The following is a 24,170-nucleotide window of genomic DNA, read 5'->3' as shown; positions in this document are numbered from 1 at the left end:
AATATTTTTCAATTCTTTAAGAAGTTTAGAAATTGGGGAACTCTCGATTTGGGTGCACCATTAAATTTAAATGAACAATTCGACAATTTGATTACATCAAAATCAAAGATGGCAACCACATTTTTTTAAAAACAAGTGAACAGAAGAGATTAAAGGTCTCTGTAATTAGGCGTCTTCACGTACAAGGGACAAATCCCAAAGCAATTACAGCAGAACTTGAAAGTGTTTACGATGAGAATGTTTTAACCCTATCCATACATCATGTTTTATTTATTATCGTACCCATACGACTTGGGGAACTCTGTGCCACCACTTTCAAAGAGGAAATTTAGCCCGTTAATCCGATCCGTACACTTTGCATAGCAATCTGTCAAAATGATTTTTTGAGAAATACTGAAAGTTTCAAAGAGATCTTCGTACTAGAAGTATTCTAAAATGTGAAGAATACAACCCCAGGCGTACAAAATGACCCCACGGGGTACGGTTAGGGTTAAGCAAGTCAAGGGTCAACCATTAAAGCAAATTATTTGAAGAGAGGCAAACAAATCTCTGTGATGAGCACGCTGGAGGCCAAAATCTATCTAGACTAACACCAGGGCGGCACAGTTATGAGCATGACATTGATGAATCAGCCCATTTACAATTACGATTCTACTGTGCATAAGAACATGGTTACTGTGTCCCCCCCCCCCCCTTTGGGAATGACATAAAGACCCTTCAGTCAGTAGCACTGCCCCCGGGGGTAAGGCAAAGTGCATTGTGGGACCGCTGCAGGCAAAGTGCATTGTGGGACCGCTGCAGGCAAAATACAAAAGACAACATAGGGGCTAGACCTGCAGGTGACTTTCAAGAACCTAACGAAAGCTTTTTGGACCACAGTCCTAATCTTGCCCCTTCAGACTTCCATCTGTTTGTATTAACGCATGCAGCATTAACTAGCCAAGAAGATAATCACAGATGATACAAAAATAGTTGGGCAAGTCAGAGATTGGCTGTGGTCACTTGATGTAAAATTCAACAAGAACGGCATGCATTTTCTCCGGCAGCAATGGAAAAAATACTTTTATAGGGTCTACGTTAAGAAATAAAGAGGGAAAGACGGGATGTCGAAAAAACTATCTGTGTAAGTTCTCATGTTGTGGCCAGTTTTATGATAATTTTGGGACAGCTCTTAATATAGATATGTGACAAAAACAGAAACTTAAAGCCAAACTGGACATCATTTTTATGACCAAGCTCATTTGTGCATTGTCTAATCATTTTGGTCACTTATCTGTACAAAATAAGTTTTGCTGACTACATTTCCATAAGCTACAACAAGCAATAAAAATATCTATGTCTGAAGTCCCTGAGCATTCTGAACCATGGCAGTCAAAGAACAGCACTTTCAATCAACAATAAAATCGACAAAATGGACTCAAAAACATCACTCTGTACATCATTCAATACAGCTGACTTGATTATAATATCTTTTCCACTTCTAGCAACAGATACAACTCAGGCAATGATGTTGAAGATTTAATATCAAAATAAATTTGACGAAAACAAAGCCGCTATTCCTAAAACCTTCTTTACCAAACAATGTGAATGAGACGGGAGCAGGTACCCTAGCAGGACAGCCGGCTTCACTCTTGTCTAATATGGACTGACCAGAAACAAAATGTTCGTTTTAGTAAGAGTTTTACGGCATTGCCAACACAATAAGGTCATATAAGTGCCGAAGATTAGACATGTCACAAGAGAGTAACAAACTTAAAAAAGAAGGAGAGATCGGGATGATAGATGTTGGATAGGAAAAAAGGAGCAAACCACACCGAAGCACCCACCAACCACCCACTCAGAAAAAAAACAACTGAACCAATAGATACACAGCAAACTTATGGTAGGTCCAGCTCTGAATTCCACACACAACTCAACTATAAAAGTAGCCTCCATTTTTCGGGGTCCCGTCCGAAGACAGCTTCCCTTGACCCCTCCACACATGAGTGTTGACAGAAGGACATATTTTCTGGTCCATAGACTGATTGAAAATATTCTTCTTTGCTCCCTCTTGACACAAGTTTTTAGACCATTGAGAAGGTTGGATGCTTCACCCGTGCCTGCCACCAGGCTGAGCAGGACACAAACAGCCCAGTAGACAGTCGGAAATACTTTTAAAAAACAATGTCTCCAGGTAGACATTCAACTCATATCTTCTTTATTTTGGTAGAGGTTTTACGGCGCTCGCAACTGCATAAGGTCATATGAGCGCCGAGGGGTGGATGTCAACAGAGAAGTCCTTACAGGGAATCACACTTACTCTGCTCATCTCTCTAGCTTCAACAGCACAAAGTCTGCTTCGACTATCAAGGCACCCCGGAAATAGCGGGTCACAAGAGAGTGACAAACATACAGAAGAAGTAGAGGAAAAATGACGACAGTAATCATATCTTCTGTGCACAGCTGTGAATAACAAACCCCTGATGCCACAGATGCAGATTGGCCACCAGAGGCCATATTGTCATGAAGTTGAATGTCATGTTACCATTTGTTTGTTTGTTTGTTTGTTTGAGTAAAGAGAAGAACACTTACATATAATAACTGTCATTTTGAGTACAGAAAAGGCCAAATAAGACTGGCAGAAACAAAACAGGGGACAAACAGTAGGACCTTGGCAGCATCCAGTCACCCCCTTCCCAAATGATATCGGTACAATAGCAGAAGACGATTAGATGATTGCTTGACAACCAATGAAGAAAATATATCTTGGAAGCCCATCCCTACAGACAAAGTATACAGCCCTAAATTCACAGTATTGAAAAAGACACAACATCACTATTTACACATTGTTTCATACTTTACAGACCTTCACTACAATGTATTTAATTAATGGCTAAAAAAAACCCAACTATTTAAAACACATTAAGACGCATTGTAAATCCTCAATGAAAACAAAATTCAACACAAAAGTGTGAACAAAGTAAAAATCTGATCATCATCAGTACTATCAATCTTGACTGTAAAGAGGCAAAAACAAATAGCGAACAAAAGTAATACTGCTTTGTATTTGGTCAAAGAAAGAATTAAAAGATTTTGTTTTGATCATTCACAATTATGCATTAACTACTGACTGTATCTTCCCACAAGAGCAACAAAACATAAAATAAACACTGCACCCTTCTTTTATTCTAAGTGAAACATGCAGATCCATATCTGAGAACAAATTTTACATAAAAGGAAAACAATTGTTTTAAAATCAGAATGCCCTTGAATACTACATTTGCTTCATAAACCCTAAATATAAAACTATGGTCTCCACATTTTAAATGTACAGCACAGGGGCAGCAACAGCAACTCAGAGCCTCTTGCTGAAAGATGCAACGTTTCCTTCAAATGTGGCTGGGGCTTCGTGTTTTAGCTGTGAACTAAATGTGTCACAACGCGGTGAAATCAGGCGCTCGGCAATTTTTGGGCACGTGGAGTTATTGGTATCATCTCAAAACGTATTCACTTGTCTTGCTTTCGGCAAAAAAGCACCCATCTATCACGAATAGAAGTTGAAATATTTGCGATTGAAGGAGGAGGGGGTCTGTGGTGTATACCTTAAGGCTCTTTACCCTTTAAAAAAAATACCTGAGTTGACTCTCCAGCTGGAAAGATCTATCTCTCAGTCTCTCTGTCTCTCTATCTTTCTGTCTCTGTCTCTCTGTCTCTAGTTTTTTAATATATTCAAATTCAAATTTCGCAATCACTCTATTTTTAAATGGTTATGCTGACAAAAAAAACTCAGAGGTAAAATTAGGGAGAAAATGACCACTAAAATGTGGTGACTTCCAAAACTTGAGTCGTTGGAAACTGCAAATTTACATTTTTTGTGCCTTAAGTTAAATCAACACTTTTCAGTAAAATCCACACATAAGTATAGTTTAATGAACCTTAAAGGCGTTGAGTCAAAAAACAAAAATTAGGAAAATATTACTAAACGGGCGGGAAAATGCTAGTTTCTTCGATTTCTTTATTTTGACGAGCACCTGATTTCATCCCGATACCTCACAAATGCTACATTCACCGTGCTGTCTTGATTAGCAAGTTCGTGACCATCCCAGTGGAGTGGTTGATCTGTCTAAACCAAGCTAAGCCTGTGTTCAATTACCAAAAAAAAGGAGTGAAATCTACAAATTACTAAGACACATTTCTTCGCCTCAGAACTATTTTGTCCAAAGTGTACTTTGGACAAAATATTTCTCAGGCGACAATTTGGATAAACCAATGAATAACTTAGCTCACGACAACTTTCAACAATATCAATAATATCTTTGTGATTATTCCAAACATAAAACAGCCCCCACCATCACAGTTTTGATCAATGAGGAGGCTGACTGCTTTGACTCGAGCTATGAGGAGGCCGACTGCTTTGACTCGAGCTATGAGGAGGCTGACTGCTTTGACTCAAGCTATGAGGAGGCTGACTGCTTTGACTCAAGCTATGAGGAGGCTGACTGCTTTGACTCAAGCTATGAGGAGGCTGACTGCTTTGACTCAAGCTATGAGGAGGCTGACTGCTTTGACTCAAGCTATCATCGGGGCCGACCAGGACCCAAAGGGACGTGTCATGGCAGAGAAACAGAGAGACAAAAACCGAGAGACAGAGAGAGAGAGAGACAAAGAGACAGAGAGATAGAGAGACAGAGAGACAAAGAGACAAAGAGACAGAGAGATAGAGAGACAGAGAGACAAAGAACCGAGAGACAGAAAGACAGAGAGACAGAAAGACAGAGAGACAGACACAGAGACAGAGAGATAGAGAGACACAGAGACAGAGAGACAAACAGAGAGACAGAGAGATAGAGAGACAGGGACACTGAGACAGAGAGATAGAGAGACAGAGGGACCGAGAGATAGATCTTTCCAGCAGGAGAGTCAACTCAGGTATTTTCTTTTTAAGGGTAAAGAGCCTTAATGTATACACCACAGCACTACTGTAAGCCGACAAAACGCCCTTTTTCATTTTGGCGCCAAATGTTTTGTTTGCTAAATCAAAAGTCTAATCATTAACCTTACTTGTGTGGAAAAATTAAAGTGAAGCTGTGACTAGTTTTTTATTATATTCAAATTCAAATTTCGCAATCACTTTATTTTTAAATGGTTACGCTGACAAAAACCTCTTTTTCTTAAAACCGCTGAGAAGAAAAAAAAGGCGCCTTGGCAGCTTACGGCACAGCAGTAATAGCTTCACCTCTGTGAGTCAGTATACAGACTTCAACATAAGATAAGGACCACCTTGACAGACAGTTTTATAAAAAAAGACAGCAAGAAATGTTTCAAAATGTTTTGCTCTGAAAGTGTTTATGGGTTACCAATGCAAACTGCAAAACTTCCTAAGGGGCAAAACCACCACGTGCAGCACGGAAATCCTCAGGGAATTTTAGCCAAATTTGCTGTTTTTATCGACTTTTGTGCGAAACCACAGACACTCCTGTTAAAATTTCTAGTGCACGTGATAAATGGACGTACGGTCTCGACCTGTGCTCACTTAGGTGGCAATATAAACCACAGTTTGTGCAAAATCCACATTCACATCAACATGCCACCAAGACGAAAGCTGAAAGACTTTGACCGTGCCAGAGCTATGGCATGGCTGCATGATGGAGTTGGGAGTCCGAAAAGTTGCCAGAAGGCTTGCAGTGTCACACTCAGTCATTGTCCGCCTGAGGCAGCACCATCAAGCCACTGGATCAGTCCAAGAACGCCCACGTGCAGGTTGACCCAAGAAGACCACTCAGAGTGTTTGCAAGTGGTCCTTAAGTTATGCTCAAGTCTGTAGATCAAGTGACAGACACTAGGGCATCTGCCTTGTAAGGATGAACAGCAATGCTGTACTGGGTCAACAAATCTTGGACACACACAAATAACAAAAATGACAAAGGGAAGTAATAGATCATTATTATTTCCAAACGTGATTTTGACAGCTATTTTGCTGCCTCGGAAAAGTAAAGTATAGCTATTCATAAAATCAAAATTTACTGTTTTTTCCTAATCTTTGTCTATTGTGTTTTATTATTGTGCTAGCAAAAATTAATATCAGGACATTAAAAAGTTTCAGATTATTCAGTTTTCTCTTATGTGTTTTAAAGAAGAGTGCAGTATTTCCCTGACAATGTTTCAAAAAGTGTTCATAACTAAATATTTCCTAAAACATAATTTGTTCTAGCCAACAATCTATGTGAATGGATTAATTACAAATGCATTTTGCATCTCATGGATGCTACTGGTAAAGGCTAAAATGTTCCTTGAAAAATGTTCTAGTCCATTTTCCAAAGTCCAAAGGCATAAAAAGATGCAACAATTTTTTTTAAATGTCATACTTCTCAAAGGGCATCCCAAAACTTGAAGTTATAACCATTTTCTGCAGTGTTGGAATAAGCACAGGTCTTTTAATGTGATGTATGTGTGATCATATATCCTATACATCCAACCCAATGAGATACAAACAGAAGCACAAGTATATGAGACTAACCTGTCTCAAGAACAGTTTAGGCAAAACACACCAAAACTTTTTTTTTTAAGTCAGCAAAAGGAATGAGCAAAAAAAAACCTTTTTAGTTCAAGAAAAAGCATGGACTTCAAATCTCTCGACTTTGTTTCTCCTCTCCAATCCCGGTCTCCACTTCCACTAAAGAACTCGCTGTCAGTGGTCAGTGTTTGTTTTTTTTTGGTCTGGTTCCACGGGAACACAACTTGATTTTCCAAGCAGTCAACAAATACCTCAAAGAGTCACGTCAAGAAAAATTTGAATTGATCTATTTTTATTAAGTACTAAATTTGCAAAAACATAATTATATTAGTCATGGGTGTGTATCAAAAAGAGCAAGGAAGACAAAGAAACAGCAGTGCATATTCCTGAACAAGAAACTTCTATTGCAGTTGTGAAGAAACTTCATGGCACCATACTAAACCAGCTTTCAAAAAGCCTTAGCAAAACCTGGGGGATTAGGAACAGTAGAAATATATTTCCTAAAGGAGGTATCTTAGGACATCTTTGTAAACTTTACTCCGAGTACCACAATCACCAAGTTCGTGCAAACTAGATTCAAAATGTTTAGGCTGCTTTGAGCCAACAGCTACATGTGGAGAGACTTGATTTGAGCTGAGGATAAGATTCAGGTCAACTGGACTTATGGAAAAGTAAAACAAACAGAAACAACAAAAAACCTGACAAGTGGCAACCCCCCCCCCCCCCCCCCCACACACACACACACACCCCCTCCCCCCATCCAAACCATATGAGAGAAACTTCACATACACACAAGTGCTCACATTTTCCCCTCGAACCAGACAACCCTATCAGCAAATGATTGTCAATATACTCCGTGACAGGATCAATCTTCTTGGTGAAAGGTTTCTTTCGCGTAAAATAAAACTTGTGAATGCACAGCCTTTCTCCAGGGGTCTTCAATGTGGGTCACAGACTTGGGACACCTCACAGCACACAACACACGAGCCACTCACGGAGTATCACAAACACTCACCAACAGACACACTCTAAGCACTTCTGCGAGGACTTTCTCATTCCTTCCCCGACGAGAACATGTTAGAACAGATCACATCTCCTTCAGCTGAGTTTCAAGTCAAGAAGAGCATGGTCACAGCATAATATCGATGCCGTTAGTCGATGGAATCTTTCATGGCCTGTCAGCCTATGGTATGGTGCGTGGGAAGGAAATTGTAACTGGGAACAAAACTGGCACTTTGGCAGGCTGCACCATTCCTGCTCCTGCCTCTGAACACATTCAGCTTGTTTTCTACACTAGGAGTAAAAGAGTGGTGTGGAGGCACTGGCCCCTCCAAATGTCAACGGAAAATCCACTCCAGGTGACTTACGAAACAAACACAATCGAATTCACAGCAAAAGCTGCAGCAGCCCCATGACAGGCTCCACAGAGAAGAAAATATTTCTCTTCATCCATTTACATATGGCTGGCCATTAATCGTCATCGTCGTTGATAAAAATTGGAGTCTCCTCATCTCCATTCTTGAATGAGGATGTTATGTCATTTATCACATCTGTGAAAAAAAAAGGGATCAGTTGGGTTTTTTTAAGCAGAAATTTTCATCTAATTAGACATACAAAAATGAGTACATGCAACAATGGACCTTTATTTAAGTCTCTAATGTAACTATCTAATGTGTTGTACAAATAAAAATACTTCCCTTGTCATTGATTTTGGTAGCTCATATCATAAGTTTTAAACGGAGTCCCCATCTACCACAGAACAAACTGAAAAAATCACAGCTAAACGTTTATAAGAGTGAACCGAACAATCACAAACAACTGTTTCTTTTACCCAGTAAGAGATTAGCTTTTCTGCTTTCTTAGATATTGCTATGAAGCAATATATGTGAGGCATCGTGGTGAAATCAGGCGCTCGTCAAAATAATGAAATCAAAGAAACTGGCATTTTTCTGGCCGTTGGGCAGTTGTTGTTTTTTTAATGGGTATTTTTTTGGCTCAATAACTTTTATGTCCATCAAAACACATATTACAGTGTGGAGTTTACAGATAACATTGATTGAAGACACAAAAAAATGTAAATTTTCAGTTTCCAAGTACTCTCAAGCTATGGAAATTACCAAACTTTGGCGGCCATTTTGTCAATAATTTTACCTCTGAAACCAGGCTACCCTCACCTCCTTCAAACGCAAACATCTCAACTTTTATTCAACATAGATGAATACTTTTTTCACCCAAAACAAGGCAAATAAATAGGCGTGAAGATGATACCAATAACCCCTATGCCCAAAAATTGACGAGCCCCTGAATCCACCACGTCGTGACACATATATGTGTGCATGCCTGGAGAAAGGTTCCAGTTATCAGAAATTCAGGATAATGAAACAAGGGCATACAGTGGAACTCGGATTCAACGAGGTCGCCGGGCCTGACCTAAAATCTCGTTGAATCCAAGTGTTCATCATAGCAAACATGATGTGTTATGCAGATAATTACAGGCACAGAGCAAGTAATGTATAAAGGGGTGCCAGAAATGCCTGCATATTATGAGCTGTGCAAAAAAAAAAAAAAGACTGATTCGTTTAAATGTACGCCTGTGCCATCTCGGTCGACTGCCAAAAAGTTGTGTTGCTGTGCAGAGCCTAGCATACGGCAACTTTTGATTCCACAGACCAGCGCACAATTCATAACCAAGATCTACGTCAAGACTAGTTTATCACTGTAATAATGCCGGATCAGTTGCCGTGGAGAAAGAAAAACCTGTGACACGTCTGTACTAGCCACGTTTCACGCCCAGACCGAAGGTGCCCCCCCCCCCCCGATACACATACAGTCACACGTGTGCAGGCCGGCCATCCCTCACCTCCCCCCTCCCACTTCCCCTCTTTTTTTACCCTGATTCCGCATGTGGCTAATGAGGCCCATAAAAATGTTATTCCTTCCTTAGCTAGAAAAGCAGTAATAGTCTAAGAGGTACAGAAACATTTTTTTGTTCTTATCATGAAAGTATTTATTGACATTCCATCCAAGGAAAAAACTTTACAACCATATGATGATATATTGGTTCAATAAATGTAAGTAAAAAATAAAAGTCAGCACAGAAAAACATGGTGTAACCAGCTGGACATACCTTCATAATACGTTTTCACATGCTGCAATGATTTCACCTCTTCTTTTGACTTTGAGAATTCAGACTGCAACTGTTTTAGAGTTTCTGAAAGAGAAACATAAATATCATAGTAATATTATGAAAGAGCTGACAATTCAGTTTCCCTTATATCTGAGAAACATGTAAAGAGGAAGACTGTATTTTACATCACTCAGCAATATCCTGCATTCGCTATGGTAAGGCAAAAGCAAAGTAAGCATTTGAAAAGAAAACAATAACAATTGTTTATACTTTTATCTAAATCTTTCCTTCTATCATAGATTACAGCTTCCCACTTACCCCTTTTCCACACACACACTTCTGCTACAAAATACTAAAGGTGATTTTTCAAAAAGCAATGAGGTACCTTATTCAAAGGGTGGAAAGAAGTGCTGAAAGAAAAAGTTTCCTTCATAAGTATATCAGATCAAACATCTTTCCACAGAAACCAAAGCATGGAATTATAAATAAACAACTTTGCTCACTAAAATAAACACATCAAACAGAATAGCAGTAACTATACTCATCAGTTATGTAAAACGCTCTGCAAACCCTACCTGTCAGAGAGCGGACTTGGAGCTTCAACTTGTTATTTTCTTCCAGGATGGCTCTTTGCGATCTCCACTCTGTAATACATAAAGAAACATTGTTACTGTTACCTCAGAGAAAATTAACCAGGGAGAGAATAGCTTTTGTTTCTGACAATTGGTCGTTATTAAGCACACGCGGGCCATCCCGAAAAATGCTGTTTTGACAAAATCGAAAGTAAAGTTTTTGCCCCTTGTTCAATTTCTTCAAAAGGCAAGGAGAGTTTTCTCTATAACTAAACAAATATACACACCAATGAAACCAAACTTCTCCTATAGGTAGGGCAATGCCCACTTTTGGTGTAGGGCAAGATTTCTGGAAACCCCCTAAATCTGGGTTAGCCCGCTTGTCCTTAAAAGCGACCAATTGTGGTACAGCCCCAGTCAGTGAGTCAGTGCCTCACCTTTCCATTTTCCCCAACATGCGGCCATAAACCAGGATGCTACAACAAAAGTTTGCGCTTAAAAAAGTAGTGTTGTCCTTTTACTGCTGACCTCCCCTTGTTTTTTCCTCTTTGGCTTTATATTTTCATTTATTGAAATTTTATATATATCGACATCAAATCCACTTCCCAAAGCATGTTGATATAAGGGGATACTGTATTATATGTTCACTTTAAAGCTCAAGGGGACTATCTCGAAAAATGCTGTTTTGAGAAAAATGAAGGTATAGTTTTTGTCACTTGTTCAGTTTCTTTTAGAGACAAGGAGAGTTTTCTCTATAACCAAACAAATATCAATGAAGCCAAACTTCTCCTTTAGGTAGGCAAATGCCCATTTTTGGCGTAGGTCAAGATTTCTGGAAAGCCCCAAAATGTGGGTTAGCCCGCTTGTCCTTAAAAGTACAGAACATTTCAGAGCCTATACACGTTCTTTTAGAATTTAACAAAAGGACTGGAGAAACAGGAACCGTAACTTAATGACATTTGTACTATCATATAGAAATAAAAGGAACCGTTGCTTCATCAGACATCCATCTCACGTTCTATCCCTCCCTAACCTTTCAGGCAATGAAACAGCACAAACTCCCACTAAAATCAGAGGTGTAATCACAGAAATCCACAGAGACTCCAAAAAATTTTAGTAAAAGTTTTACGGCACTTGCAACTCAAAAAGGTCATATAAGTGCCACAGATTAGAGGTGTAACAAGAGAATAACAAACACAAAAAAGAAGGAGGGGAGATAAAGATGATAGATGTTTGATAGGAAAGAAGAAAAACCACACCAGAGCACCCGCCAACCACCCACTTCCAAAAGATAATAGCCGAGGGCCATACAAATGAAAAAAAAAAAAAAAAAAGATGCAGAAATAAGCATGAGAAAGGTCATATAATTATAAGCTGCCGTTACAGAAGCTAGAATCAGCCTGGAAACAGCTCAGACCTCCTTTATTAAATTAAAAATCTTCATGTTAAAAACTGGCATCCCCATTAAATTTGGCGTCATGTAATAACTTTATTTCCACAAGCACCTTTGACAAATAGCACAAAACAGAAAAACAGACAGGACTCATTCAAATCTCACCACAGCAGCCTTCAGTAGTCTTGACATTAATGTCATCTTGACTTCTTCGCTCACTTGGGGCGTTCGCTGAGAGAGCAGGTAGGACGTCCGGGGTAGCAGCCATTGCGGATGTGGACATCATTTCAGAAGTACACTGGGAACCACTGTCCTCTATTTCTTTTTTCATCACAACTTCAACTCTGAACCCATCCACCAGTACAAGATTTCTGTTGCCACCTAGATCTGTCTCCTCTCTCGACTTATTCTGAGTCTGAGGAAGAGCACTTTGACTACATGATGGCACACTGCGAGGTGTACTGTGAGAACTTTGAGACTCCTGTACTTCTGATGAACGTGGAGGGGAACTGAACCTTTTCTCATCTGAGCGCTGAAGAAAATGACTCGGGCTTTCTTGAACTGCAACAATCTCCTTTGTTTGCTTTGTATTTTTGGCAGAAGAAGAAGCCGCATCGCCTTTTCTCGGAGAAGGGGCTACCTGCCACGGACTGAGGAAATTGTCTGGAACATTTTCTTGGGCTTGGCTTACAGACATTGAGGAGGACTCAGAAACTGAGTTTATAGAACTGGATTCCGTAAAACTGCTCAGGGACTGTGTCACAGGGCAATGTGCAACCGTGTCAGAGCCCTTGCCCTCCCCTGAAACTAAGGAGGCCAGGGTCCTTTGTGTTTCTTGCAGCATGTTCCGTAACTTCAAGCCATGGGCTTTAAAAACAGACGGCTCAATCTGAACGTCACCGTCCTTTTCTTTATTCTGTGGACGAGTGTCCTCCTCGGCAGGCTCAAGTTTAGGCAGCATCACACCAGAGTTGCTCTCAAAGTGTGCTGACACTAAAACCACATCTGGACTATGTGGCTCCGAGGCGGCATGCTCTGAGACATCGCTATACCTGTTGACAGGAGTACCATCATCCTTATCAAAGAGAAAATTGTCGCGAACACTAATAGATTCTGTCCTTTCCAAATTTTCATGCGCTGTCGGTAAATTCGGAAAACTAGCATCAGGACTTTTAGCTCCACTCAATAGCGACACAGAATTCATCTCATCTCTGGACAAACGTTCCTTACTTGAAGCCTTTGCTAGCTCTCGACCTGACGAGTCTTGAGGTAGTGACTCCGATGTTGAACTGGGCAAGGACTCGCTGGTGAAGGTGGGTAAAGAATTCCAGTTTTGCTCTGACGCTAATGAAGACAGAATAACCCTATCAGCCATCGTCTTTACAGGTGAACAGATCTCTTTATCATTGCTTCTCTCACTGGATGGTGGAGACTTATCAAAGACAATGTGCAGTCTTCCTTCTCCACTGGAGTCCATCTCACAATCAGAACCCCTAGGGCTTGTCCTGACAGAAGCAGCCGAGACATTACCTTCAGAACCCACAAAAGAGCTGCCCATCTCTATGTCTGTGAAAGAATTGTTATTGCTAGGAGCATCTCCACAATTTTGTTCAGCAGTCTCACTCAACTTGGCTTGCTTAGGAGTGCTGCAAAAGTCATCACTGACTTCTTCTTTGCACAAAACTCTTTTCCGTTCAGAATCAGATGACCCATTCAGTTCAGGAGGACGAACGTCCCCACTTGCCTCTGTTCCGATATCTTTTTCCTTCACAAGACAATTTTTTACAGATGAAATCGGTGGAAATAAAAGACTTATCCCATTTAGAAATGAATGAATTTCATCGCAGCATGAATACAATGTAATATTCTCAATATCTACAACTTTATAGAATTCTTCTTTCCCAAGGATCCGGCTAACATCATCGACTACCAAGAAATTTTCTCCCTTGTCTTGATACGACCTCACTTGCCCTACAACTGTATTTAACAATCTACCAACTTTTGCTTCCTGACCACTCCAGGTTATAAGGTTTTTATCCCCAGCCGTTCCACTTGCAGTTTCAAGAGAATTAGCTTGATCACGATTCCCATATTCTACAGTACTGTCATTCTGAGCGGTGGTGTCAGTATCTGACTCAGCATTAGTCCGATTTGACAATGATCCATTGGATTTGTTCAGCTTAGCATGTGGTGCAGGGGTATAACTCTTTAAATTCCTTTGCTGAGATAAGGATGACAGCCTGCCATAGCTCTTATCCTCTGCTTTTTCCTTTTTGATTTTCTTTAGCATCTCCCTCTTCTTCATGGCCGGCAACACAGCGTTGAAATCCACAGGAACTGAAGTGAGCTCCATGAGACAGCTATCGGAGGAACAATTGCGAATGTTGTACATGCAGTGGTACACCCGCCTGGCATCGTCCACGCTGATGGTATACACAAAGTTCTCAGCACCGGGGCCCTGGAGGTAGCCATTGTTCTTCAAATAGAGTAAGATTTTATTTTTCTCAGGATGATCCAACAGCCGCTTCTTTATCCTCAAAGCTCTGTCGATGCAGTTGGTGACACTTCCGACACCGATGTCTGTGAAGCACTGGAACTGAAACTGGCACACCAACACAAAAGGCCTGTCCCCTGACTGAAGGCAGAGCAGCTTGTGACCGTGAAGTGTGGCATAGAAGTAAGCCTTTTTAGACTTGTTAGGTTCACAGGCAGGCCTTTCAGATACACTGTTCGCTGCAGGGGCATTCTGAGTGTCCCCCGCAGTCAGACTAGGAGGTGGCACAAACCTGGATGTTTGTGAGCCTGCAGGCAGACAGGCAGAGGATGATGTATCCAAATTCTTCATTGAGTTCACACTGCTTTGCCCTTGGGCAGCGGCTACGTGAGGATTTCTTTCGTTGTTATTCTGTCTTCTTTCAACAGGGCCATCTCTTACCTGTGGTGCACCCGGAAGATCATTAGCCTCCCTACCCTCTTTTCCAATGGGAGGTCTTACAGTAGTAGCTTTGACTCTGGCCTTGCCCCGGACTGGAGCCCTGCCCACAACCTGGCCTGCTCTCCACATGGAGAACACTTTCTCTCGTGCATTCACCCCAGGCTTCACATCTGCAGGAGGGCCTGTGTGAACCGAGCGTGGGCCAGGCATAGGAGGAACATTCATTCTGTTGCCTGCAGCCCCTTGTTCTGGGCCAAAGGCAGAAGGGGGAGGACTGTTGAAACTGTTTACCGAACCAGCTGGAGCAACAGTGGCATTGCCGCCCCTGACTTGTGGCGGAACATCTCTGCTTCTGTCACTCGGTGCTGCATTCCCTCCACCACGGGGTGCGCTGCTGCTGCTGCTGCTGCTGCTGCTGCCTTGAGCAGATGGAACTGGGCCACTGACATGGGCCAAACGTGACTCTGTCTCCTGCTCATGGCGCTCTTGTTTTACGATGCTGGGATGAACCATCGGCTGCTTCCCATTCTGCAAACAGCTTGGATCTCCTGGAGCATTACTCTGAGCTGCATTTCTCTGTGGGGCTACCGGCTGACGAGATGCCAGGCTAATACTTTGATTTGAGGAAGAGGAACCCGAAGAAGTGTCCTTGTGATGGGAAGCGGCACAATCTTTTCTGACACAGTCTCTGTCAGTTCCCGTCTTAGTCCGACTCATACTTTCTACCATTTCCTGTTTAATTTCTATAGCAGCCAAGGAGGCTGCTTTTGACATGCGAGTGTGGGACGAACTTTGAGCATCCCCTTGGATAACTGGTGCTGCACTAGTGGATGTTGATGGCTGACTGGTTGTCCCAGAAGACGTGGGCTTGGGTATCTGTTGAGCGAGTTGAGTATTTCTTTGCCTAGCATCTGAAGCTGTGGATCCCCTCATAGCCTCAATGTCAGACTGGTACTCGGAGGAGAGGTTCAAGTCTGGCTGTCGGTACCACTGGAGCGGCATCACATTTTCAGTGGGTGCACTGTTGACAGTTCCTCTCCCCCGACCTAACGGCGCACCTCTACCCCTTGCAACTCCACCCAACGCTCTTCCTCGCCCTCGGGCACTCTGGACAGCGAGCCTGGGGCCTGCTGCCCTTTCTGCATTTGTTCTCTCATGAGGCTGCTGCCTCGTCCTAACGAAGTTCTCCATCTCTCTAGCGGAAGACCTCTGAGGAATTGACTGGACTCTTTGGTTATTTGCGTGTGCTGCCCTGTGGACAGTCTGCGGCATCTGTGAGTGGGCAGCAGGAGGCTGAGGCTGAGGCTGAGGCTGAGGCTGAGGCTGCTTCCTGGTAGACTGATCCCACATAGCAAACTGAGTTGCCGCATTCACCGGATGTAGCAGGCGAGCAGCAATGTTTAAACTTGGAGCTGCCGGGGCAGCTGGGGCCCCTCTGGAACTTGGATGACCCTGTCTTGCCTTGAGATTTTGCTTTGCGGGTCGAGAGTAAGCAGCACCGGTTGGCACTGGAACAGAGCTGGACACAGGCAACCCACCCACGGTACTCCGCTGTGGGTGAGCAGATGACACTTGAGACCGTGCAGACACTGGGTCTGGTATTCGATGTTGTTGAGACATTGTCACTGCAGTCTGAGCAGAAGAAAATTGTCCTAAATATGTGTTGATAAATGACTGCTGAGGATCTGGCTGAACAGCAGAAGGAATATGAGCAGTCTCTTTGAGAGTAACACTACTTACATGTCGGTCATAGGCAGATTTTGCAGTCTGATATGCGTTCTGAGTCAAAATATTTGATGTCAGGCTTTGATGAGCCAATTGTGATATGGGATTGCTTTGATGTGGACTCAGCATATTTTGGTGTGACACTTGCGGAGCAGGCTGTTGAGTCTGGGGAAACTGACCGTCATGCAAGTAACTAGTACCCTGACTGGGAACATAATTGTTGGTCTGAGGATAATGCATGTGTGCCATGGGAGGGGGAGCTTGGACTGAGGGCGAGTATGGAACTGAAGAAGACTGGGTTGAGCAGATCGACGGATGAGCATTCAGAGGTTGCTGAACAACAGACATTGCTGGAGAAAGTTGGGGACTTCTTTGGGCAGCACTCATCCACATGCTCTCTTGACTCACCGGCGACGGGGGAGTGCAACTCTGATAGGCAAAGCTTTGGCCGTAGGAAGAATTTTGCCCATAGGCAGAAGCTGTCTGTCGAGCCGAAGACACAGGACAAAGCCTGGCAAACTGATCCTGCCCATTATAGAGCTGCTGCTGCTGCTGCTTCTGGAGGGAGGCCGACTGCGGGTTCGGGTATAAAGGAGGAGCTGCGGACGGAAAGTTGTGAATAGGGGGAGTTTGCATTTTGTGCTGACTTCCTGCATTGATATGAGCCTCCTTTTGAGCAGGGTAGCGAAACACTCCATGGGTAGCATGCTGGGATGTAACCAGGAAGCGCTGTAAGTCATCTGGACCAGATTGTTCTGTGCGAGCGTATCCCATGTGAGCATGATGGAAGTTTTCCATAATATCTGGAAACAGACCAGCTGACCTCACTTAGCTCACCACCATGTATTACCTGAAACAAAGAAAAACGGGGAGGGGGGGGGGGGGTGGATTATGCTCATGGTGGATCAAACCAAACTGACCTGACTGAAATTTAATCATGATGAGAAACATTATATTAAGGCTGAGTCTATTTCTACATTAAAAACTTTAAGCAATTATGCCATGGCAATGTCTTCCATACTAATGACAGCCCCTCTGAACCACTGCCACTCTCAATATAAGGTCCCCAGCAAAAACAGTAAAACAGCAAAGTGAGTTCAAAGATAGGGAGAAGGTAAAAGATCCCACTACACTGTCAACTGGGTCCACTCTACAAGAAACCACAGGACAATGCAATATTCCAACAAAGATAGGTAGACCTATTTGCAGGGAGGGGGTGTGGTGGGAAAAAGCTCGGAAGAATTCTGCAGAGGTCCGGCCAACCAACAACACCAACCCTAACTCTAACCCTAACCTTAAAACCCTAACACTGTATAGTTTGCTCACTGGACCTTGTCACGGTAAGTGCCAGTCTGTGCTGAGATGCGAATCTTATCAGCAACCGATTACGTCGGACGTTCCAGGCAGGCCGCCGGGGTCACTCAGTGTGTACTGTTTGTGTACAGCGCGCGCGCCAGGAAACGTGCGTTTTCAGTTTTCGCCATGAATACCGTGGGAGTGTGTTAATCGACAGTGAAAATAACGCTTTATCTTTCTTAGCTTTCTATTTATAAAGTCTTACAAACACATGAATAACCCCCTCTCATAAGCTGATAAGACATTACGAGCAGTTACGCCCATTCGAATAAAACCTTTCTAAACGCTCTTGTTGTTATGAATAACCTGGGGTTCGAAAGGGGATAATATAGGTCAATTTCCGAATGTTTTGCACTCAAATTGTTCTTTGTACCTGCACAATGGTATTCAAAATTATCAAATAAGCTTATTTCTTATCAGGTTGTATCATTTCACAAAATCAAGCTCATTTGAAAGATTTTGTACAGAGAGAAATGGAAGTCTAGTTTCCTGACTATCCTTTCGAGCTCCTGTCAATTTGCTCTATAATTTCATTGGACGAACATCTAGAGCTACCAACTTGGCGTGTTTTGAATGAGACGTAGGCCTCGGTTACAAACCATCGCAGGTGGTTCAAGAAGAAGGCCACAAACGCACAAGCAGACTGACGCACACACACTTGAGCTGCGTGAATGCGGATCAGACTCGGGACCCGAATTGAGGGCAAGATGGTGCTCGGCGCGTGTGCCCTGAGCCAGGGACTAGACCGACGCGGGACCAGAACGCAGGCAAGGCGCCGAAATAGGCTTATCGGGCGACATGGCCCCCGCAGAATGAGGGTTAAAGGCCAGGCAAGATGGTAATATATTTCAGTGACCTTGTGGCAAAGATAAAAGCTGGTGCAATGTAGTAGATGTACTAAAACAAAAGACAGCTCTATCTTGTAGGGCCCACTGATTTCATGCTTTCACAGGGCAGGGAACCAGCCAGGGTTGGTGATTTTTTTTATTTTTAAAATAAAAATATAAAAAATCGATTTTTTTAATTTAAATCAGATTTTTGTGATTTAAATCGGATTTTTTAAATTTTTTTAAAAATGTCGACAGTTTGGGATTTTTGGTGGCTAAAAGTATGTTCTTTTAGTGCAGAATGCGTTGTCTTTATTTTAACTAATGATTAATTTAAGCAACTGCAAAAGAAAGCCTTAATCTGCTATTATCAGTGAATTATGGCTACAGACAAAAAAATGAAGAAAATGTCAGTCTAAAAAGAAAGGGGGGGAGGGGGTAATTATGCATAGATAAACTTGTATTTTATTACAGTGTGCGTGTGTGTGCGCTTGTGTTTGTCTAAAAAGAAAAAGAAAATGCTAATTTCAATTATGAAAAAAAGTAAACTGAATACTGTATTAATTTACACTTACAGTGACAGGGGGGAAAGCAGACTTTTAAGCATGATTATATTAGTCTACTAAACCTTATATCTGTTTTATAAAACCAAGGAAAGGAATTCTGAATGTTTAAAGACGAAAAACAATACATTTTTTAAAAGTGATTTAAATCACAGAGTTTTATTTTTAAAATCAAGTTGATTTAAATTTTTTAAAAATCAACAGATTTAAATCGACCTGATTTAAATCAACCCAACCCTGGTTTTCAATTATGAAAAGAAAGAAAATTGAATACTGTATTATTTTACAGTGACGGGGGGGAAAGCAGACTTTTAAGCATGATTATAGTAGTCTACTAAACCTTATATCTGTTTAATAAAACCAAGGAAAGGAATTCTGAATGTTTAAATATGTAAAAACAGAATACTTTTTTTAAAAAGTGATTTAAATCACAAAATCAAGTTGATAAAAATAAAAAAATCAACTGATTTAAATCAACCCAGCTCTGATTTCAATTATGGGAAGAAAAAGTAAATTGAATACTGTATTATTTTACAGTGAAAGGGGGGAAAGCAGACTTTTAAGCATGATTATATTAGTGTACTAAACCTTATATCTGTTTTATGAAACCTAGGAAAGGAATTCTGAATGTTGAAATATGTAAAAACTGAATAAAACTAAATTTTTTAAAAAGTGATTTAAATCACTGATTTTTACTTAAAAAATCAAGTTGATTTAAATTTTAAAAATCAACTGATTTAAATCAACCTGATTTAAATCAACGAAGTGTATACAGACCCGGTAACCGGGAACAAAGTCACGAAGTATACAGACCCGGTAGGGGAACTCTTTTGTGATTTCGGGAAGTTTCAGCCCCCAGACCCGGTCGAAATCGTGTGTGTGTGTGTGTGTGTGTGTGTGTGTGTGTGTGTGTGAGAGAGAGAGAGAGAGAGAGAGAGAGAGAGAGGGAGAGAGAGAGAGAGAGAGAGGGGGGGGGGAAGGGGGGGTACTAGCAAAATGTTATATGACATGCCCCAGTTGGCAGGAGGGAACGAGAGAAAGATAGAGTGGGAAATAGGTGGGGACAAAGAAAGACAGAGGCAAACAAAGAAAAAGAGAAGGCGAGCGATACACAGAGGAGAGAGAGAGAGAGAGAGAGAGAGAGAGAGAGAGAGAGGGGGGGGGGGGGGTTGCTCGATTGAAATTATGACATTGTAACTTGTTCTTTTCTTCAAATTGCGATTCCTCCAACTCCAAAACGGAGGAAAAACGATCGTTCATCGAAAAGACATCCGCACTCTTCATTTAGAATCTAGATCTAAAAATCTAGGCTATCCGCGAAACTAGATCAACGATTTAAGTTTGTCTGCCTAGATCTAGATCTAGACCATAGATCTAGAAGAACCTAGGTCTACCCTGAGCCAAGAGGGCGCTCGAAACTCTCCGAAATCACAAAAGAGTTCCCTTACCAGGTCTGTATACTTTGTGACTTTGTTCCCGGTTACCGGGTCTGTATACACTCCCTTAAATCAACCCAACCCTGGAACCAGCGCCAGTGACTGAAGAAACATTGTTACTCAATCATTGTAATTGTCACGGGCAGTGTATACGTAGATCTATTTACTCCTGGACAGGTTTCTGAAGAGCAAAAGGCTAATCTCCGGCATCGCGCCGGTCAATAGATCGATGGGTATTCCTAAGCTCTGTGCATATATCTCACAAAAAATGTCCCTTCTCTAGGCCTACAGCCCAATCTCCCCTGTCGGGCACGTTATGGCCATTATTGTTGCAACTGAGTTCAGTGCCAGATGCGCGTTCTTGTGCTTCTGGTTGTGACTGAGGGTTGTAGGCGCTTCTGAAGCTGTCACCTTGGCCTCTTTGAACATTAATTTTAGCAGACCATCATTACTCCGGTAGCCTAAGTTCTAGGGTACGCTGGGTGATGATAGGGTGTTAGGAACACTTAACAGAAAAAAAGGGGGGGGGGGAGTGTAGACGGAAATAAATAATTGGGATAGACCTCTAGGCCTATCTAGATCTAGATTTAGGCTTAGTCCCAGGTGGTCTGCTAATCTTCAATTTTACCGTCACCTCTGACACAGAAATTCCTCCTTCTGTCACTGGAGCTTTTCATTGCATTGAGTAGTGGCTGCGTGTCCACCTATGTTGAATCGCCTTCTGAAGAAATGCCGACCCTGATAACTGATAAAAGTGTTTGAGTTGAGTAAGGCCATCAAGACAGGGGAAGATGGAAAGCTGTGGAGAAGCGACATGTGCAACTAGATCTAGATCTAGATCTAGATATCTAAATCTAGATCTATAGTCTAGAGGGCCTACGTGACGCCAGATAATAGCCATCGTCGATCTATTGACCGGCGCGGCGCCGAAGAATAGCCACTTGCCACTTGCTTCTTAATAAGTCACTTCAAGAACAGTGCAAGAGGCTTACGTACTAGGAGAATAGATCTCTAGATCTAGATCTTATCTCTAGATTATCTAGATCTAGATTCTAGATCTAGATCCAATATCTAATCTAGATTCTAGATCCACGCAACGATGATGTAAAAGTTATTGTATAGATCTAGATTCTAATTATAACCGACGACAAAAGTTGTTTTTCATAATTTGGGAAGACCTGACCCCCTTACAACTTACATGAGCAACGACAACAATAATTCAAATTGCAATGACGACAGTCACACACAATCACAAATTCTAATCTACTTTTTTCTTTTTCATAACGGAGATCCCGCATTACGAACTTACTAGATCTACTTCTTTTTCTTTTCCTTGAAATTCATTTAGAGAGAAGAGATGTTGAACACACACGAATAAACACTTGATCCTAAGCTTGGTCTTGTCTAGCCAGGCCTAGTCTTGTAAACAGCGATGTCGATGTTATCTTTTCTGTTATTCTGTGCTGCGATGCTCAGTCAGCGCATAAAAAGTTGCCAGAGGCTACATATTCTTTCTGGCGTATAACTTGTTGACATGTGTGTAGACTTGATTAAAGTATTTAAAAATTGACAAAGATTTTGTCAGAAAACAGATTATGAAAATTTCTACAAAAGTAACACAAATTTATGCTTAAACTATGTGATCTGATGTATGTTTTTCCCCAATTTTGACCCTTTTCAGTAATGCCAAGGTCCAATCCCTTTATTCAATTGTATTTCAATGTGGCAATATAGATGTTCCAAAAACCGGAAACCGTTATCGAAAAGGTTTGTTCACGAAATAAGAGACCATAAAATTATGGTCACGGTGACCAGCTCAATTCATTGTAACGTGTTCATTGATGTTCGTAACTTCCATAAATATGAAACGATATTAATTATAATAATATGTTTATCCCATTTACACAGTCGATTGAATAGGTAATTGATTTGTCAACTGGTACTCCTGTTACGTGTACAGTCAGAGCATTATGCTTTTTTCTTCTTTTTTGTGTGTGCTGATCTTGTCCTCGACAGAGATAGTTCAGATAGCCTACGATGCACCATTTCTAGGTGCAGGGCTGGGCTTAACGTATACTGGATAGACAAGCTTCAGTAAAGAATTGGGAAGAAGAAAAAAAAGAAGAGAAGCAGGAAAAGCAAAATCAAGGAAATCATGCAGGCTACAACTCTGGGCTTATTAAGTTTATGAATCTGTTTACGAGGTTCAGAGTTGGCCTGCCACGTCCGTACTTTTTTTTCATCATCTTTACTTCATCGCCGCCATGTCTATTAATATATATATATATTATGTAAGGACTACATTATATTATATTATACATACATGCCGATGTAATATAATATTCTACTTGCATCATCCTAATTTGCTCCTTATGTTTGAAGCATCGTCACACTGAGATGGAAGTCTCGAAACCTTTAAAAGGTTAGCCTAGTGGCTTCAGAAAAAGCTCAAGACCTCCGTGGGCGGCACAGTGAAAACTAAAAAACATTGATGTAGCCTAGGCCTATGCTTTCGCTGCCCTGAACAAGAGTCAGACAAAGGCACCACGACTTCAGTTGTTACATTTATCTAAGTTAGTCTTGAATTTTTGTTTTGGACATGACGCTCGCAAAGGCTAGTCGTCGACAGTCGATTTTTTTTTTTACGGTAGGCCTAGACTGATGGTTTGGGGAAATTTTGAGTGCAATGAGTAAAGTTGTCAACAATTTAAAACCATTTATTTGGATCAGACATCAGCCGACAAAAGTAGTGTTAGAGAGACTAGGACAAGCAATTGATTCGACCCTCTTGTATATAACGTAGTTAGCAATAGGAGAAAGGTAATCGTGTAACAAAGTGAAATTGTAATCAGGCATACAATTATATTTTCATAGCGGGCCAATGGCAATGTCGCAAAACACATTTCGAGCCATATATACACAAATTAAAAACACGAGTACGATATTACATTATTTGCTTTGTCTGTTTGTTTGTTTTGTGTGTGTGTGTGTGTGTGTGTGTGCGTGTGTGTGTGTGTGTGTGTGTGTGTGTGTGTGTGTGTGTTTAAGTTTATGATAAGAAAACGGGACTGAAAAATCTTTATATTATGAGTAACGACGAAGTTTTGATTTTCTTCTTTTTTCCACGAGTGTCGAATTACCAGAATTCGTATTTAGCTCATCTACCGTTCGACAGGAACGAAGATATAATATTTTATACGTCTTCGTCCAGCTTTTAAAATGTACTGACATATGTTATTTATCTTCTGGCCATAACGGGAGATGAGACGCTAAAACATGCGATATTTCGTGAGTAGCCAGAACTCAGTCATGGCACTGGTTATACACGTCGTAATTTATTGTGCCAGTCACAAAGTGCACACTCACACGCATGTTCCAGGGCTCTCGTTGTCTAGAGGTTAAGGTGTTCACCTCTCATTCAATTGAACCCGAGTTCGAAACCGAACAGCGACGGAAAATTTTCTTCTCTAAAATGTTCTGCTGTCACCTCCTTACTTGCTCTCTAGCCATTTTCTGTCGTCTGCTTTCGTTTCCTCTTTCTTGCCCCCCCCCCCCCCCCCTTTTGTCCCTCTCCTCTGGTTCTTAAATGGAATAGAGTACGCTTCGGTCGCCACCCGGGCAAAATTCTAAATTAATTTTCCTACCCAACTGAAATTAATGCTCAATTAAATATATTCCACGCGCGCATAATATATATGTCCTTGTGCAGCTGCGAGCGCCGTAAAACACTTCCAAACAAAAAA

At 41.6% G+C, this 24,170-nt stretch overlaps 1 protein-coding gene across 1 annotated transcript; it reads right to left on the bottom strand.

Annotated features, from left to right (window-relative positions):
* Window positions 1-7,243: 7,243 nt before the first annotated feature.
* On the bottom strand, window positions 7,244-23,947 carry LOC101859946. Its single transcript, XM_005102099.3, has 5 exons — window positions 21,737-23,947; window positions 11,751-17,095; window positions 10,196-10,264; window positions 9,621-9,704; window positions 7,244-8,043 (listed from the first exon to the last, which is right to left on the bottom strand). The coding sequence occupies exons 2-5, from the start codon at window positions 17,041-17,043 to the stop codon at window positions 7,964-7,966; spliced, it is 5,526 nt and encodes a 1,841-aa protein (XP_005102156.1). The 5' UTR covers window positions 17,044-17,095; window positions 21,737-23,947; the 3' UTR covers window positions 7,244-7,963.
* Between the last annotated feature and the right edge of the window lie 223 nt (window positions 23,948-24,170).

The sequence above is a fragment of the Aplysia californica genome, unplaced genomic scaffold (assembly GCF_000002075.1).
Source record: "Aplysia californica isolate F4 #8 unplaced genomic scaffold, AplCal3.0 scaffold00313, whole genome shotgun sequence".
Classification (NCBI taxonomy): Eukaryota; Metazoa; Mollusca; class Gastropoda; order Aplysiida; family Aplysiidae; genus Aplysia; species Aplysia californica.
The sequence above is the reverse complement of the archived record's forward strand: the minus strand, read 5'-3'. Positions and strand labels throughout refer to the sequence as shown.

What these genes read in the sequence shown, in the direction of transcription:
- LOC101859946 (XM_005102099.3), bottom strand. Translation starts at nt 17,043, where the DNA reads ATGGAAAACTTCCATCATGCTCACATGGGATACGCTCGCACAGAACAA. An exon ending in GACTACTGAAGGCTGCTGTG is followed by an intron (nt 10,265 to 11,750) that starts GTGAGATTTGAA and finishes TATGTATTACAG; the next exon opens with AGTGGAGATCGCAAAGAGCC. An exon ending in CCAAGTCCGCTCTCTGACAG is followed by an intron (nt 9,705 to 10,195) that starts GTAGGGTTTGCA and finishes TTTCTCTTTCAG; the next exon opens with AAACTCTAAAACAGTTGCAG.